The 19,568-nt window shown below is 44.7% G+C and overlaps 1 protein-coding gene across 7 annotated transcripts in view; it reads left to right on the top strand.

The window, feature by feature from the left end:
• Window positions 1-528: 528 nt before the first annotated feature.
• The window catches only part of SLC38A10 (solute carrier family 38 member 10), a 111,104-nt gene continuing 92,064 nt past the window's right edge, over window positions 529-19,568 (top strand). For 2 of the 7 annotated variants that reach the window (XR_008315811.1, XM_053294321.1), the window contains exons 1-3: window positions 529-898; window positions 10,193-10,310; window positions 16,665-16,710. Coding sequence is in view for 5 of the 7 variants with exons in the window: in XM_053294321.1 (XP_053150296.1) it covers window positions 794-898; window positions 10,193-10,310; window positions 16,665-16,710 (269 nt within the window). In the remaining 2 variants the exon portion in view is untranslated. The other 5 variants (XM_053294325.1, XM_053294322.1, XM_053294324.1 and 2 more) reach the window with 5 other exon arrangements.

Here is a 19,568-nt window from a genome sequence, read left to right as displayed (position 1 = left end):
TTCTCCTATCTTGGAGAAGCCAGGGAGGGAACTTGGAACCTTCTGCTCTTCCCAGAGTGGCTCCATCCCCTGAGGGGAATATCTTACAGTGCTCACAAGTCCCGTTTGAGTGCTCACATAGCAGTCAGAGGAGACAGTAGGGCTGCCCGTGATTATCACTGGTAGGGCCAAGGCACTGTGATACTGCCACTCAGAGGATACAACAGTGAGCTACCTGGGGCTGCCTGTGGTGATCGGCGGTAACACCAAAGCGTTTTGCACATGTTCAGCGACGCTCCACATGTTTCCAAAACGAAAGCCTGCTATTCAGAACAGACTCCAAAGCGCCCTTGGCTCAGAATGAACCTCCCATGGCAGGCAATGCATTTCTGCAGCTACGTGGAAGCATCACCGCTTGCCGTGGCGATTCCTAAGGAGTAACCCGGTGACCTACTTTAGGCCGGCGCACCAAAGCAGAACGAACGAACGAACGTACAAAACACCCCGCCCTTCTTTGTGCGGGTCCTCCAGGCAGGTCAGAGTGGTTCGGAGTCTTTCCTTTTTGCCGCTCTAGGCCAAGCGGAATGCTCTATGGTCTTGCATCCCGGAAGCGCCAACGGAGCAAGGGGACGAGGAGGTGTGTGTGCGACGTGTGCCTTCTGAGCCGGGTTCGGCAGAGCAGCTCTGCAAACAGACCCCGCGCCTGGACGCACGCGGCCCCCCGCCCGCTGCCCCCCCCCGGCACCGCACACTCCCCCCCCCCCGCCCTCAAGCCAGTGCTGTCGTCCCCCCAACCCCACATCACAGTCCAGGGATGGCTTCCACTCCCGCCTCCGGTTCTAACTGGGGCCTGATCATGAACATCGTGAACAGCATCGTGGGGGTCAGCGTGCTAACTATGCCCTTCTGCTTTCGACAGGTTAGTCCGCCTTTGAGCACCACTTGCCCCTCTCCTTGCCGGCTAATTCGTTGACTCTGTCATGCAGTCTTTCCTCATGGTCCTTCCCACACGCCCTAGTGCCTTGAGTTGCTATTTTTCTTCACAAGAAATCTCTGCGTGACAGGTAATGGCTCAATAGGTTCAGGTTTCCTTCTCCGTTTCTGCCCATGTTGGGAAAGCGGTATGATGCTGTTAAAAGGCACAGGAGCACTGCTAGAGAGAAAAGTGGGGCCTCCACAGGTGTTGTGAGCAGTATAAATACATTCTAATTGGTCTACCCATTTTCAGCGTTTGCCCTTTCTGGTTTTACCTCATGCCGAATACTGCATCAGAATGTTTATATTTTTGGCTAAGAATGCATCATAAGATTAGTGTGATCTTAAATGCACAAATTCCAATAAAATATTGATCAAGAAGAATACTTGCTCTTCTCTGTCTTCACTTCCCATTGGTTTTATGCTAGTCATTGTCCTTTTACAGCTTATGTTTCCCTTATTTATTAGAACATTTATAGATAGTACTCAAGGCTCTTTAAATTCAGTGTTTGCATGTTATATTTTCCTCAGTGACTGCGTTTTGTCTTGAGTCTCTCAAATTTATGCTTGGTTCTTAAGGAAAGTGGTTTTAGTCCAGTTCAGAACAACAACTTGCCTGTCCCAGGCAAACTTTATCCTGCTAGGAGTATTAATATTTATTTTGCAGAGGACAATACATAAAACACAGGTTAAATTTTATGGCAAAACTTTATTTTTACACTCATTGTAGAGGCACTCACTCAATGGGGGTGTTTTGTGGACTTCTTTGGCTGAGGGTTGTGGTTTGACCTATTTGTCATGACTTTGAATAAACATTTTGGAAACCCGTTATATTGCTCATGATATTGCTTACTTTCAAAACATCCATCCCACACAATGATTTCAGAAAACAGGAGTGAAACAGGTTTTTATTCAGTAAATCCCATGGTTATTGTAGTTTTTGCATACTTAATCTTGTTTTGACTGAGAATTAGGAATTTAACTGAGGCAGCCATTTTTTATCATTTGGATCTTAGAGGTTGGCCATCATCATGCTGAAGTGTTCCCACATCTATATGGCTTGTCTGGCAAGCACAAAAACTGTCATATGATTTGGGAATCGGGAAGAATTGTGCTTGGAAGGTTCTCATTTTGGAGACTGTCAAGAAATCTTTACCCACTCTCCATTAAAATCACCTTGCATCTCTGTCAGTGTTAAGTGGTAACCCTTGTTTCTTACCTCCACCCTCCCTGTACTGTGACCTTGGATGCTTAGGGGCCATCAGATGGCAGAGCCTAGTATAAGGCAGGCTTTGGAAACACTTGTGTAACTTTCTGCAAATATTTGAAGGGCTGTCATGTAGAAGGAGTGGCTTTGTTGCTCCTGAGGGGAAGACTAGAACCAATTGGTTGAAATTGCAAGGAAGCAATTTTAGGCTAGATGTTGGGAAGGATTTCCAAACTAAGGAAATTGCACTGGTGAACTATACTGTTCAACAGTGCAACAGTCTGCCTTGTTCAGTGGTGGGCTCTTCTTCACTAGAGGTTTTCAAACAGAGGCTGGACAGCTATCCGAGATGCATATGGAGAGTCCAGCATTGAGCAGGGCGCTGGACTAGAACAGGGATGCACAAGTCAAATACCCTGGTGGGCCAGAACCAAACATGACTTGGTATGCAGAGGTCGAGATAAATTTTAAGCACATTAATTATTATTAAAAATATTAATGAAAGTAATTATTAGTTACCCATAGCATGAGAACTTAAGAGGAGGCTCCATTGTTCCCCCTAAGATGTGCACGCGCTCACAAGTTTTTGGATGTCTGCTCAGTTCATTTTAGATCCCACTCAGGTTGAATTAGGAAGGCCCCACTCTAAATGCATGTATGCACACACTGCCTTGATACTGCCGCCCAGAACAAAACTCATTCCACACAGAGATGAAAAAAATTAGAGGGACCACTGGGAGGCTCCTGGGAACCTTTCCTCTTTCCTGCAAGCACTTTCAGTGCTTGCAAAGATCAATTTTGAAAGAGGGAATGACCTGCACCAAGTCCATGGGGCAAGGTGGCATTTTGCACCTCACCTCAGGCACCACAATACTATAGGCTACCCCTAGGGCCAGCAAAAAATTCCCTGCGAGGTGGATCTGGTTCCCGGGCCTTATGATGTGCAGGCCTGGACTAGAAGGACCTCCAAGGTCCTTCCCACTCGTGACATTCTTTGATCCTAACTTCCCAACCAAGGCCTTTTCTCACATCAAGTAATTAGCAAGTGTGCATTGTTTGTATACCATGCTGTACCCTGCAGCTTATGAAAGTGATACTTCCTTTCCCTGACTTCTTGTGTGTTTCACTTGCATAATATAGTCTCACAACTCTGCATTCTTAAAAAAATGGAAATTAATGTTTCTACATGAAATGGGATATATTGTGATGTATGCAGTATACAGGTGTGTGCCTGCTAACTTTAGAGTATACAGCTGTCCTTGGATACGACAACATGCACACACTTTGAAGTATTGCATAATATTTAGAAAACTTGAAGACTGATCCGCTGCATGTTTTTTGCACATAAATCTCAGTTTAATCCCACTAGATCTGTGGCTTATAGACAGAGATCCCCTGAAATCTCAGAATGGTCTATAACTGCAGTTTTTAGCCTCAAAGTCTGCTCTCCTTCTCACAAACTTATCAGAGTCCCTAAGACTTTAATACTTGTACTAAGTACTCGTGGTTGGCTGGCTTTGTTTTAGGTCAAATTCTGTTGTTTTTTTAAATTCACTTTTGGATTGTAAAGGCACAACTGGTATTCACTTTTAAAGTATGACATCTGTCATCTGCACAGAAATTTTATGTGTATCTACCAGTGTTCCCTCTAACAGGGATTCCCAGATGTTGTTGACTACAACTCCCAGAATGCCCAAGGAAAAGCCATTGCAGCTGGGTATTCTGGGAGTTGTAGTCAACATCTGGGAATCTCTGATAGGGGGAACACTGGTCTCTACTTACAAAGCATAAATAATATTGCTGATTGAAGTTCAACTCCCTGCCCATAGCTGCTTGTGGTGCACTGATCCCAACTTCTCTTGCCTTTTACCTAATGATCCATACCCCTCCCCCCAAAGCATGTTGCCAAATAACTACTGATGGTTGGCCTCAGAATTAAATTGTCCTTTGTGGTGTTTGCGTTGCTTCTTTAACCTATGTGGTTTATTTTCTCCGGTGTTCTCATCACATTTTTATGGCATATTTTGATCTCTGAACTTGTAGAGATCTCTGAGCTCTTATCTCAAAATGGTTTGATTTTGTATCTGCAATATTAAATGGCCAGATTTATAGTCTACTGAAGATCTGGGTAATTTTAGTACTAAAATCTGCACTGGAAAATTGTTACTGCACATTCAAAGTTACTGTGCTAAAAATGGCTAGCAGGTTACTTGGATAAGGAAAAGCTGAGATTCTTTGTAGTCTAATGAGAGTTCACAGGCTTAAAAAAGCGCTTTTGCAGCTGCAGTGGTCTGCACTGGTTTACTGCTGGTAATCCCTATAAGAAGTTACATTGTTCTAATTGAGATATTTTGATCTGGAATAATATGGAACATATTAAACTGTGTTTAGAAAAATGGAGGACTGGAAGCCTGATCCTCTGCATGTTGACTTGAAAATAAGTCCCATTTCATTTAATAGCAGTGGTTGGGGCTGGGAGGGGGAGGGGGGAACTGGGGTAATCATAGGTGGGGCTAAGAGTAGGCAGGTCCAACCCTGAGACAGGTTAAAGAAGGGCAATTGCCAGCCCGTGGTTTTCTCCAGTCTGCAATGCTGTTTACTTGTCTCAACCAAGACCTCCATAATTCATATCAGCACTTGGCAGCTGGCTATTTAGTGCTAAATTCACCCCTCGGTTGGCTACAGGTAAAGCAATTTAACTGTAGGTGTCAGTGTGGAAAATAGCAATGCCTTCTCTCTCTCTTCACCTCTGTAGCTCCATCCTTTCTATAAGCATTGCTTCAATTTCTCCCTCTCCTTGCAATCTCAGCCCTCCCCTCCCCATGCAGGACCTGGGGAGAGAGAGAGTGTGTGTGTGTGTGTGTGTGTGTGTGTGTGCGCGCGGGGTGGGGTGTGTGGGTGGGTGTTGGATTCTTGAGCACCTATTTGCAATTTCACTGTATTTTCAAGTTGCACACGGCTTTGAAATACACGGTTTTGCCCCCACCTGCACACACAGAGCCCACTGGTTTCCTTCTCACAAATATGCACATGCATAGTTTTTTTAAAGTGCAAGCCTATTTTCTCCCTCTCACAACAAACATTTCTGGGATATGTCCTTAGGCTGCGATCCTGTGCACACAATAACTACTTGGGAGTAAGCACCCATTAAGGCTTTACTTGGAAACTGTATAGAGTTGGCTGCAATTCTATGCAACATTTACTTTATCAGATTTGAAAATGAAGCCATATAGATCACAGACCTGACCAAAGAACTTGTGCTGTTGGTTGGAGATCTCTCCTTTCCATACTACTACCACTCACAAAAATGTTAAACAAAACCAACCAGCAGCAAAAACCCAAAACCAAACACCTGGTATAAGGACTATAGAGAGAAGTGCAGCTACTTGACTACTTTAGACTTGCCTGGTTTCCAAGCTCTGCCTGTTTAAGTTGCTCATAAATAGAGGGCAATCTCAGTATTCTTAAAAATTAAAAACAAGCATTTCTGTATTAAAGACACACATTTCAGACAGGATAAGTTTGAAATTGTCCAATTACTAATTTCAGTTAAAATAACATGTTTTATTTGGAAGCTAAAAGCGCCTCCCACCTACCCACCCTTGCAGAGAAGTGAGAGAAAGATGAGGGAGCTTTCCTTAAAATCCCAGAACAAGGGGAAGAAAGGAGGTAGCTGTTGGTTTGTTATGAAAATAACCCCCCAGAGGAAGTGTCAGCCAACCATCCCTTTCCCGCCCAACTTTCTTCCCCACCCCATTTTCTAGATCTCTGAATGTTACTAAGATTTGCTAATGAAATTTTAAAACAGAAAAAAGGAAAGAAGCTCCCAGCAAATGCTGGAGAAATCCAATGCTTTCTGAGGGCTTGGTTGGGCTCCTTCCTTTTCTGAACTCCACTTGCTTGCAAAGTGAGTGCCTGCGTTTTGCACAAAAGATGGAACACCAACACAGTGTGCTCTCTCTAATAAAAATGGGGCTTCCTGCTTCCTTGTAGACCCATTCAAAAACTGTGCCTGCCTCCAGGTGTTCCTGATTAGTGGTCAGGTAAATTGGTCATAGCTGAGCCTTTCCTAATTGACTAAGGCTCCTGGAGGACTAGCCCACCTTGGGACAAAAAAGAAAAAGCTGATTATTGGTGAGGAGGCTTTTTAATATTAAAACTGGGGAGGGAATTCTTATGCTAATGTTATCAAGGGCACAGATTCTGGAGCCCACCATAGCCACATAAATAGCAGGTCCTGGAGCAGTAGAGTCTTGGGAGATAAAGAGGTTGCATATGTTACTGAATTCAAAATGATGCCTGCAGCTTAGCTGAGTAACATGGTAGCTGTAGGTGCAGATCTTTAGGGGGGTTGTGCCCACTTTGTACCTACACAGGAGCCACCACTGTTTAATAGGACTTTTATGAGAGCAGGTGTGCATAGGGTTGCAATTTTAGAACATCAGCTTTCTGTGGTCAGAGACTAAACCTACTGAATGTGTTTTCTAAACTGTAGTCACATCGATAGCATAATATGACTCTACAGAGATACAGAAAACTTTTGAGGAAGATTCCATCCAGTTAAAACTGTTGCCTCAGCAGTTTCCAGCCAATCAAGATGTTTAGCCGTTGGTTAATTCCATCTTTCCCCCAACAGATGGCATTAGCATGTAGCAAAGCAAAACAATTGAGTCATTTAAGTAGGTCTGATAACAGATGGTAGCATCATGCTGTAGTTATATTTTTCACATGTAGGTAGATCTGCACCAGAGAAGTCTTGCTGGAATATTTGACTAGTCAAATAATCAGCATGATTTCTTGATCACAGTATCAGCTAGCTCATCAGTTGAATGGCTTGACAGCTTTAGCCTTGACCCTGAGTTAATGTAGGAATAGAGTGCCTGTTCGCTTGACATTTCTTTGCCAGTTTCTGTTGTAGGGATATGCCAAAATGTAAATCACGGGAGCATCCCTTTAAAAAATGAGGGCTTACACAGCCCCTTTAAAGCACAGGAGAGCACGTCCATACCTGCTCCTCCTCCAAAAGCTGCCGTTGCCATAATTCCGGCGCCTCACCCTCAGCTATGCCCATGTGCCGGTGGGGTGTCTCCCAGCTGCCCCTGTGTGATGCTGGCATGCAGGGGCAGCTGGGAGATGCCCTGCTGGTGCGGGGGTATAGCTGGGGGGGGGGGCTTGGGATTACAGCAGTGGTGGCCATTGGAGGAAGAGTAGGTATGAATCTGCTCTCCTCCACTTTAAAGAGGCTGTGTAAGACCTCATTTTGAAAGGAATGTGCCTGCGATTTAGATGCCCAAGTCGCATTTTGGCACATCTCTGTTCTGCTGTTTGTGTGACTATGGGGCATGCTATTGTGCAGTGTGTTAAGCCAAGAAGCATGTTTCCTTTAATAGATTTCTGTCCTTTCCTGTCAGCATTCACTGGGTGCATACATTCCCAGTTGGGATTCCTGGGTTAATACTTGGTCTCAGTTAGGGATGTGCACGGAACCAGCTTGGAGGCCCTTTATGGGCCTCCAAACTGGTTCGAAGAACGTGCAGTTCCGCCGGTTTGACGGCAGCAGGGGAGGGTGCTCTTACACCTCCCGCTGCTTCCCCCCGCTGGTGTCTGTTTCTGTAACAGCTCATTTGGGTGGCAGCGTACCTCCATGCTGTCCTGTTGCCCCCGTTGGCTGGATACGGCCGGAAGTTCTAGGCGTGCGTCCGTGCCAGTGTGTGCGCAGGCGCCTCTGGAACCTCCGGCCAACGGGGGCAATGGGGTGGCAGGGAAGTATGCTGCCGCCCCGATTAGCTGTTACAGAAATGGACGCCAGCAGGGGAAAACTGGCGAGAGGGGTAAGTATACCCTTCCCCCACTCTTAAAGCGGCAGCCCTGCCGCCTTTGAGCCTCCCCGCCATGGTTCTGTGCACATCCCTTGTCTCAATCAGTGTTCTCTCTCATTTTTTTCATCTGTTTGTGAAAGAAGTTTGTTCTGGGCAGCCGTATGACGGCATTGTGTGCGCACATGTGTTCAGAGTGGGGCCTTCCTGATATAACCTGAGCAGGATCTAAAATTAACTGAGCAGACATTAAAAAATGTGTGAGTGCACGCCTTAGAGGGAACACTGGTCTCAATCTCAATACTCTGAAGGTAAAGCATTCTTCAGTTTGGTATAAGCATCCCAGAGCTCTTTGTAGCTTTTTTTTTTTTTTTTTAAAGTCACCCACTTTTTGTTAGGACCTTTTGCAATGTTCAGACAATAATAAACTCCTTTATGTCATATCTACATTTATTTAGTTTTAATGTTAATACCCAAAATGCAAATAAGCCATGTTAAGAATACATATGTAAATAGCATGTGAGTGTAATGAGCCTTGAAAGAAATGGGATATTGGTAATAGATTAGGAGTGTCTAGTTTACTCTTAAATTAGCCAACAGCATATGGAAAATAAATGCATCCTTGTTTAAGGAAATGTTACTGTTGTGTCATACAAGACATCAAGGGCCTTAGAAGGGAATTAGTACATCTTGCCAGTGGCTTGGGGTGGGTGTAATGTGGCCATATTTGGGAGCACACAGCTTTTCTTTCTGATGCATCGGAGTCCTGCTTTTGAGACTTCTGCTGCAAGCAACACTTTGTGCCACTTCCTTCTGTTGGGCCACATTGCCAAATTCTCCTAGTAGTAAAGGAGCAGCACTGTTTGGTCATGGGAAACTCAGAGGCATTGTTAAGTTTTCAGTACTGGACTTCATAGGAGTTAGGCCTGCTGGTAGTAATCAAGTCTTTGTGGTTGTAAAAATGTTTACCACCAATGATATGTGGCTATGTGTATGGACATCTGGTCACAGATGCTTTCTCATGCGCGGCAGCGCTTGTTAGCAGATGCTGCTAATAGATGCTCTGGTGCTTGGTTGCATAAATGACCCAATGGAAGATTACAATAATAGGATACCAGCAGCATTAAGACTACAGTCCAGCAAGGTTGTATGTAGCTTTTGTATTGGTGAATTTAGTTAGATAAGACAAACAGATCCTGTTTCACCTGTTTGAAACAAACTCTCTGAAAGTGGCCATAGCGCTTGTCATATTGTGCAAATCTATCCTGTGCCAATTTTGTTGAGGACCCTGGATTGTTCCAACCCCATAGCTACCAGTTGATGTCAATATGCCTTGCTTTGAGGAAAATGTCCTTTACAGCTATTTGGGTTTTAAGGCTCCTTAAAGCAGGCCTTTGGTTTGTTATGCGCAGAGTTGCCAGGAACTCCAAAGCTCTGAACTCTTTTGACTAAAACAGAACAAAGCAGCTGCAATTCAAAATTTAGCACCACTTGTTCCTGCCCAGAGTTGCACATTGTTTTCATAAATGTTCAGCCATTCATGTCCTCTCCACCTCCTTCCCCCATCTCCTTCCGCTTCCTCTACAAATACATCCAGAGAGTAAGCCAGCACAGTACTTGTGGGACAGGTAGCTAACAGAGTAATTTATGTTTGCGCTGTAAGTGGATAGAACAGCCAGTAACACTTCTGCAGAGCAGTTCAAACTCCTAGATCGACAGCATGCTAACTTGTTTAACATTAATCTGGTAGGAGCTAGAGAGAGATCACTGTTCTGGAATAAGCCCAGGAAATGTCACAACAGCAGAGCATGGAGGCTCATTCCCTTGCACATATTGCTCTGGCTTCCTTTTCCAGGCAAGGAAGTATTGCAACTGAGCCATTTAGTAAACAGGTGGCTGTTCTATATCTCTGCCATAAACTGTGTGTGTGTGTGTGTGTGTGTGTGTGTGTGTGTGTGTGTGTGTGTGAAAGAGAGAGAGAGAGAATAAAATTGAACTCGTACGTCACATTTTGGCTGACTGCTGTTCAGAGGCAGGGGGTCTCCCTTAACAGGCTAGTGTGTAGCTGCAAATGTCCCAGGCAGCCTCTAGGTGATGTGGGACAGCAATAAGAATGCATGAAATAAGCGTTTTACCCCGGGAAATTGCTTATTATTCATCCAGCTCTCTTGCTCTCTCCCTCCCTCCCTCCCCCCCTCCCCCCGCCTCTTTCTAGTGTGGCATCTTTCTGGGAGCCCTGCTGCTTATTTTCTGCTCCTGGATGACTCATCAATCCTGTATGTTCCTCGTGAAATCAGCCAATCTCAGCAAACGCAGGACCTATCCTGGACTAGGTGAGCATGGTCAGCTGGGGCTGATGGAGTGCGGTTTTATGCCTTGCTTTGATTCCAGTTCCTTAATTTACAACTCTCATACTGGTGTGGCTGAATTATTCACAATATTCTGGGGATTATTTTTTTCCTTCTTTTATGCTCGTGTAACAGCAACCCATAGCAGAAAGATTTAACTCTTTGAAGAGGACTCAGAACTGCCTTGACTGTACCAGGCTGGGAAGAAGAGGATGGTCCAAATATAAACTGTTAGGGAGAAAGAGTTGGCATAGTGGGTGCCTGCTATAAATGATTGGGCTCTGCCCCAAAACCACTCACTTTCCCCGCCCAGCATGCTGCCGAGGACATTGGGTTCTGCCAGTAGAGAGCCTGGCATAGACTGTGGGCTCCTTGGATCATGTGCCTGCGGCCGCACAACACGGAGGTCAGTGGAAACAGTGTACAAAGTTTCAAGTGGCCAAGAAAACTGAAACATCTGCAAGATTCATGTGTGGGTTTTTGGCAGGACCCAGCAGCCCTCTTCCTCATAGTTTTTCTACTGTGCCTTGGCGCCAGGATCGCCATCTATTTTTGACCTCTCCTCCGATTCCCAAGGATTTGGGTGGGGGAGGCAATGCGTGGACAGGGCTGAGGGAGTCGAGCCTTCCTGACTGGTATGCATCCTCTTGCTGGAAAACAAGTTGTGAGCTGGGTGGAATAGCTCCTCTTGGGGCTTCTCTTACGCTGCTGCTCCAGGAGGAGAAACGCTGCCATTCCCACTTTCAGCTTGCTTTTTGCAGAGGTGGGATTTGTCCCCTGGGGTTGCAGAGGTGAAAGATTCTCATGGCAGGACATGCTGTTTTCTGCCCTCTCACAACCATCACCCCATCTTGTGTTTCCTGAGTTGCCTCTTGGGGAGTCAGAGTAGGGAATTGGCTAGTCTCTCTGCCTGCAAAGGATTTAAAGAAATGTGCAGTCTCCTTAGTGACTGCTGACAGATGGATACCCTCAGTTCCTCTGTTGCCCGAGGCTCCCTCATTTAGCTGCATGGTACAGCCACTGAAAATGTGCCGATTGGCAACAACAAAAATGGGGAAACTCTTGTGGTCCTGAAGGTTAAGCCTTTGCTACACTCGACAGCACACTTTACCTTTACTGTGTGTGTGTGTGTGTGTGTGTGTGTGTGTGTGTGTGTGTGTGTGTAAAATATACACACTATTATAATGGTTATCCTTCATTGATGATAGTGGGGGAAGGGGCAGTGGGTGTCAAATGTAGCTCTTTCTCCCCAACACCAGCTGCCCATCGTCCTTGATTTCCCCTTCTACATCACAATAAGCCTTTGTGCACTCCTCCTCCTTTGCCTGAATACATAGAGCCCTGTTCACCTTGGAGTATCTCCCAGGAAGAAGAGGTCCCCTTCACTTTCTCAAACTAAGCAGCTTAGACACACAGAAGGGCTAGTAAATGCTTCCAACCTTTCTGGCACACAGACATTGGTGCGGAAAGAAACGGCTTCCCTTTTTGCCTGCTTTTGCCCTGGGAGAGATGCCATCAGCCAGAGCAGGGAGAGTGCCTGGGAAAAGGCATCCTCGGCCCCAGCGAAGGCTGTGCTGCTACAGTCATCTTAATGCATCAAGGTTGAGCAGCTACACACAGCAGCCTTTGTCACTCCCTTTCTTCTGCCCCAGTCCAGCTGCAAGAGATCCTGGCAGAACCCAAGCTGATTCTGTGGGAGGCTTTGGCAGCTTTGAAGGGCGCAGGAAAGTTTTACAAATTAACTTAAACTAAGCAATGTCTTCCGGAAGAACATTCAAAGCATTGGCTGCAAAAGCCAAAGAGGCAGAGGAACAATCGGGATAAACACCTCTCAATGTAGTGAGGGTGGGAGACTGGTGGGAGGAAGAATGCTTAATGGGTGTTAAGTCCAGCAAATCAATGTGGCTGCTTCTCTCTTAGAAAATAAGCAACAGCGTTTTGAAAAATTATGCACACTCGTTATGGATGGAAATTTTCTTGGGTTTTGATCTGAAGAGATTTAAAACAAAGCAGTGACCCCTTAACTTGAAATTGCCTGTGTGCTTTCTAGACATAGAGGTATTTCCAAGGAATCACTTCCTCACACTGAGGCTGTTCTCATGCACAGCCTGACCCGGGCTAGGGACACCCAGCTTGGGTTAGGCTGCTTATGAGAACTGCCGGGATCGGGCTCAATCCCGGTGGGCTAGCGCCACCTAGCCCAGCTTTTTAGCCTGCTGCTAGCTGAACCCGGGGTACTTGCTTGTGTGCGAGCTGGGCTGCTTCCAGCCTGGTCCCACATAGAGACTGGCACCTAGGGGGAATCTCCGAATGCATCGTGCGCTGCATTGTGGGATCTCTGGAGGCTGGGACAATGAATCCTGGCCTCTGTTTACCCATGCTGCTTCATCCACACTACTCCCAGCAGCGCTGGTCGCTTGAATGCGCGGTTTGCGCACCTTCAGGGCTATGAGCAGTCATCTAGGGGGAGGTAGGCTGAACCCTGCCTTTCCCCCCCACCCCCACATGCAGTCGTGTGAAACGCCCTTCTGTTTGTGAGCATGTTCTTCTGTATATGTAAATAGTATGAAGTACTTACTCTTGAATAGCTCTTGTGGACGTACCTAACACTGTCCAGCTTTGTTCATATGAAACAATGCAGTGGAATATACAACATCCCTTTGCCACCGCAGTTCCAAAGGTCAGCTGACTTAACAGTGCTGACGACTGGCTGAGTTGGAAGAAAAATAGCTGTTCCATAGTTCTACAGCATTTTTTGTTTTTGAGACTCAGCAAAGTATGTGCCTAACCGTCTCGAAGAAGTAAATGAAGCTATTCACATGAGCATGCAAAACCGGGCGAAGGGAGCCCAGTCCGGTTTTGCACACTTGTGTGAACCACTGGGATTGCAGCCGATCCAGGCGGCCACATGGTAGCAAATCTGCCAAAGTGGCCTCCTAGTTAAACAAGGTTAAGGGAGCAAGTGCTCTCTTCTGAATGGACAGCAACCCTCCTTCTATTTAAAGGGATAACTGGACAATGATTTGTCTCAACACAAGGTGTCTGAGGTATCAACTTGTTTTAGAATACCTGAAGACACTGATAGTTACTTTCTGAAGCCCAAATTGCAGTCACACGAGGAACTGATATCTGTGTTGAAGTAATTCAATATCAATCTCTTTTTAAAAAAAATCCTGATTTGGTTTGAGTTAGTATACACTTGAATCTAGAGGACCTGAGCCCAGCTCTGCAACAGGCTTATTAAATGGCCCTGGGCAACTCACTCTTTCAGGCTTTAATCACTCTGCATACTGTTGATTTAATGTTCTTAAATTGTGAACTGCCATGAATGTCAATGCAGAAAGGTGGTGTATAAGTATAGTACGTAAATAAATAAATATACCTTTAGTTGGAGGTTATTCCCATTGAACTCAATTGAATTTACTTCTGAGGAGACATATTTAGAATTATGCCATCAGTGTCTTCATTTCTAAGGCTAGAATAATGATCTTTTTATAGCATGCCATTGTGGAGATGAATGTAATAAGGATTGTAAGGGACTTTATAGGGCTGTGTCATTGGTTTTTAACAATAATATATCACCTAAGGGTTATCTTGCTTTCAGTTTTTCTTTTCACTCCCAGGCACACAGCTTAATTTTAGCACTCATTAGCTAGGAACCACCCAAGAGGAATAATGCAAAATCCTCAGGCATTGTTCTTTTAGATGTCACTCTTCTTTCTACATAGCCCCAAAGTTTAGCGTCTGACAAAATCCTTCTGTTTACACAGCACACAGCTTTTCATGGAATCATTCTCCCCACCCCCCTTCCTCCACCTCCAAGACTGAGTTTGCATTCTGGGGGATGTTGCTTCACATGCTGTTTTCTTTCCCTGCTGTTACATCGGCAGTCAGTTGTCTTCTGACACTGATGGGATGCCAAATTAAAACCTGAAATGCTGATGGTTCTGGATGTGCACAGATGAATGAGCTTCATTTATTAACTTGTATTTGCAGCCTGGTTTATCACTGGGGCCTAAGCCATGTAACAAACAGCTCTCCCTTCTCTTATTGCAAGGCAACTCATTTATGCCTGTGTTCCAGTGAGAAACTGAGAGAGCTGGCTGGCTCATATGTACAGATCACTGCTCCCACTAGTGTACCGTCTGCATGATGTAGTGCCAGAGGAGATACTTAGGAAAGATCTCAGGGACTACTTCTGTGAAAAGTACTGGAACCTAGAAATCCATTTTCACAGAAGTAGCCAGTGCAGTGTTCTGTAAGCACCTCCTCTAATGTTACACTGTGCATAGAAGTAGAGCACTTGTGCAAACCATTATTGGTATGTGTCGGCCAACTCGGATAACATGTGACTGAACTCTGACTGTGATTTGCCTAAGGCCATCTATTGAATTAATGGCTGGGTTGGCATTTGGACCCAGTGCTCTCAGGTCCATGTCTGTCTTGTTCTTCAAGGCCTGTCCTCTAAGGCTCATCTGCATTGAGAATTGGTGTGTGTGTGCGGTGGTGGTGGTGACTTTCTGGGCTGCCAGTTTTCTGGGACTGGGGGCAGTCAAGTACACTTTTGTTTCAGGATTCCATTGCTTCAGTAGTCTCTCAATTTCTTCTACAAAAACAAGTATACAAAACATGCCCAGGCTCCACAAGTGAGTGACTAGTTCCAGTGAGTCTTAAAGTTACCTCCTTTTAAGGCCACATACATAAAGAATTAGTCTTGAAGCAAATTCTCAGTTTTGAATTGAGATTTGTATAGCTTCAGCTCCACCCCCACTAGCTTCTCCTAGCTGCTTCTGGATTATTGGCCCTGTATTGTCCCAGCTAGGAGTGTGCTCAGCAAGGTATGGTCTCATGGTAGGAGTAATATAAGTTCTTCTTGCAGCTTGCTTTCCCTTACTAGTTTACCACTTGTCAATTATTGCATATAATTTATAAACTGCTTTTCTACGTAGATATATTCAAATCAGTATATAATTAATCAAAAGAAAAACATTAAAGCTACTTAATTAAAAACAAACCTACCACAATCAGTAAAACTTAATACTTTAAAAAGTATTAAAGACAATCAAAATTAAACTCCAAATGCCTGTTTAAATAAAAAATATTTTGACTACCCCCACCTGCCTAAAGGTGAAAGTGTGGTCTGCCAACTTTCACAAGGGAGGGTATTCCATAGTTGAGGGGCTACCACAGCTTGAGGGAGTCTTCTTTTCCTCCTTCTCCCAAGGAATCCTGAGCTATGAAAATGGCCTTCTTCCTTAGGTCATGACTGCACTCGACAGCTGGATTCTGAATCTTTTTAATAAAATAAAATAAAATCTGTTTTAACTGAAATCTTGGCCTATTTCACTTGAGTGGTCCATTTCTAGGGAGTCGTCCTCCTTGGCTTTCACTTGGGGGAAGGATGTGTCCCTCCCATTGTTGTCCTCCTCCCTTCTTTTGTTACATTCCTGCACTAGAATGACTGATCCTTCTTTAGCACACAGATTTTGCCAAGAGAATATGAACATTGTGCAAATGGAGGGTTGAAAGCCAGTTGTCCTCTGCAAACATTTCACATGAATGTGGCATTAGTAACAGACCCAGTTAAAAAGGCTCTCCTTCCAAACTGGAGGTGGTAATTTTCCTCTTATCCCCATAGTAAAATGCCTTTTGAAAATACAGGCCGAGTTTTCCAAGGAAGCAGTGATTTCAGGGATGCCGATTGCTTTGTGCTGCAAGCAGACACCAGTGTATGAAATGAAAAAGAAATCTCTTGGTCAAATTCCTTTGGTGTGGGTTGTGAATCATGGATATGCTCAGGGTGGCTGAACATTCTGGGCACCATCTCAATCCTCCCATCAGCAACACAAAGTGGTTCAGTTATAATGGAGAAGGAAGGAATAAAAATGGGGACTTCATTGAAATTTTGCACTGCAGTAACTTTTTGCCACACAGTCTCTTATGCTCACATATTTTCTTTTCCATGCTGAGTTTCTTCTTCTAATGGTTGCCATGTGTAACTCTTTCTTAGCGTTGCTGGGCTTTGCGGGGTGGGGAGGGGAGGGGTTTGATTGTGGGGTGGGGAGGGGAGAGAACCTGCTTTTAATCTTTTCCCCAAATTTGTTTTTATGTGGCTTCTGATTTGTGAATGGTATGTCAAGAAGAAGGGGGGGGGAAGGGGAGGACTAGAGGGGGAGCGGGGAAGGAAAACCATCTCTGAAATACAAAACGCGCAAACCCCCTGCCTTCTGAATTGCCTCTGGTGGCTGTTCATTTTTTACATGCCATGCTTTGAACATATGTTTGAATAATTATGGTGACGTGTGTTGTGTTTCTCCCCCGCCCCCTTCTGTTTGCTAGCCTTCCATGCCTATGGAAAAGCTGGAAAAATGCTGGTGGAAACCAGGTAACTTTTCCTCTCTCTTCCCCGACCCCACTCCCAGAGATTACAGTTTTTAAAGTTATTTGTTTATAGCTTTAAATACAAGTTGTTCAAATCTATGCCTTTAAAATCTTGTGTTCTACCTACAGTTTTATATCCCGCTCTTATGTTGCTGGCTAATCACACTGCCTTTCTTGGGGAATTTGCCATATTGCAATTACACATTTCAATATTTCCGTATGGGGTAGCTCATCCTTTCTTGAGGTCCCTTAGGGATTTGCTCTTGACCCTCTGCTATTTTTTCTCTATACTCGGCCCCTGGATGACCTCATCAAATCCCATGACTTTCACCTATCCTCTGATGACACCCATCTTTACTTCTCCATCCCAGAACTTTCTCCTTCCGTCTAATTCCTCATCTCCAACTGGCTGCTTGATATTTCTGTTTGGATGTTCATCATGGTGTTTTGTTTTTTTAAACTCAATATGTTCACGACTGAACTTCTTATCTTTCCTCCCAAGTCTTCCTCTCACCCCCCCCCCTCTCCACCCCCGTCCCCAGTGTCAGCCTTCACCCTGTTGAACAGCATCAATTCTTGACATTCTCTCTTATTCCTCACTCTACAACTTTGCAGAAATATGGCTCTTCCTCTCTGTCCCTCTCTGCAAAAAACTCTGGTTCATGCTCTGATCCTGCCTTGAGTACTGGAAGAGTCTCCTCTCTGATCACCCTTTGTGTCCCCTCTGCCCCCATCTCTATCCAGCACTTGAGTGCCAACCTCTTTCACTTCTCTCACTGCTCTTACCTTCTTAAGTCCCTGTACTGGCTTTTTGTCTACTCTGGAATCCAGCATAAGCTCCTTAGGACGGATATTTATATACTGCTTTTCAACAAAAGTTTCCCAAAGTGGTTTACATAGAAATAAATAAATAAAACCCTTGTCCTTACTTTCAAAGCTTTCTATGATCTTGTCCCCCTTTATCTCCCCACTCTTATATCCTACTCCTCCTCTGACTGTGACTTTAGCTCCTCCAGAAACTCTACCCTCAGACCCTGAAGGTCTCCTCCCCTTCCTTCCCTTTTCTCTGCTCTTTTCTCCCCTTGACAAATTTTAGATTGTAAGTTCCTTTGGGTGGGGGGCTGTCCTCTTATACACTCTTTGAAGCACTATGCACACTGATTTTTCTGTGTAAATCATAATAGTTACCCATCTTGGTTCGACCTGTAAGTGAGCATGATGTCCCCATTGTGCTTAGGATGCACGTTCATAACTACAAGTCCCCCCCCCCTTTAAAAGTTCTTCCCAGTTATTTGGATTCCAGCTGTGAGTGCTTGATTAGTCTTAAAATCTATATGACTGCACTGATTAAGGGATCGGGATCTCAGAAAACGGGCTCATGCACACTTACGCTTTATTCAGAACATTGCAATGCTTTGTTGGGTAAAAGAAATTGACTCAAGAATGACTTGATTGCACTATGGATGTGTGGATCCTGAACTTTCTGTACATGCAACTGACCATTCCCCCAAGAACTGTGGTAAGTGTACAGCTGTTCCCTCACATTATTGTGGCAAGATTCTATGCAACTGGAATTGTCCTTAATACCTTCCTTCCAGCTTCTCTCACAAACAGAATTAGTTAAGATGACTGGGATATATGGCTCGGTGCACAGTTCCAACACTTTCAAGTTGGAGTTGGTGGGAGGTCCACTTGGTGTGCTGGGAGGATTGGGTTTCATTTCCTTCCCCGCTGTTCACCCCATTACAAAACCTTAAGCAAACCGCATATGACCTGCCTTTTCACACAGGGAAGAACTGTTCAGTGTTCCCACTTCAGTCTGTGCAGAGAATTGTGCATAATTCAGTAGCTGCTTTTTCTCCTGTCTGTGATTGTTTCCCTCTCTGTAGAGCAAGGATGACCCTGGACCACATTAGCAAATTGCTAACAGTAATATCTTTGGGATAAAGGCAAGATGCTCATGTCCTCATTCGAAGGCCTTTGCTGCTTCTAACTATAACAACATTTCTCCTATAAAGAGAAATGTCACTTAACAGATCTTTGGTGTGCCTAGTGCTTGAGTTGCGGAAGAAAAACCTAGGGAGCTCTTTTATTTGGCTCCTGCACCTGTGGCTGTGTGTCCCTAACACAATAAAAAGGGGCTCTACAGCTAACCCGGGCAGCTGTAATTTGAGTAATTGTGGCAACGCAGGGTTGCTCTTTATGACTTAAATTCTCAAACTGTGATCCTTGGCGAGCTGGTCAGTCATGTGATCCTGGCTCTCTTCCTTATTCCCAGCTGCTAAATTGCTTTGAGAGAGGACTAAAAATATTCTCAGTCCTTCTTTGCCATCACTTTTCCATGTAAGCATTTGCTGTAACTGCCGTGGAGATGTTATATGAGTGGAAATGGGCAGGGAAGTGGTCTGTGCCACCATGAGAGGGATGGGCGCCTGGGTTCCCAGGATGATCTCTTAATTAAAACGTTTGTCCACCTTCCCAGTGCGGAGGGAGCAAATGAGACCTACCCCACTGAGCAAGTTTAGGCTTCTAGCTGTTTTTTCCCCTTGAGTTCCCTGATAGTATACCCTTGAGGATTCTGAGTACCACTTTATATATAGTCTCTTTCTTTCTGCAAAGTGTATAAGTGAATAATTGCTTCTCTTAAAGCATACTCCCAAACTAGAACGCCAGTCCCTGATTCTGGAAAAGCAGTTACATTAACATTGAAGACTTTAACTTGGTATTCTTTCTGAATCGTTGCTAGGTTGTCCCTTTCATTAGAGCCTCCTAAAGATGATGCCCATGTCTTGACTATTTATTATTATTGATATATTTGTATTCCACCTTATTTACTATCCCAAGGTGGCCAACAAAAATTAA

The sequence above is a fragment of the Hemicordylus capensis genome, chromosome 2 (assembly GCF_027244095.1).
Source record: "Hemicordylus capensis ecotype Gifberg chromosome 2, rHemCap1.1.pri, whole genome shotgun sequence".
NCBI lineage: Eukaryota > Metazoa > Chordata > Lepidosauria > Squamata > Cordylidae > Hemicordylus > Hemicordylus capensis.
Note: the sequence above shows the minus strand (reverse complement) of the source record. Positions and strands in the feature narration are given on the sequence as shown.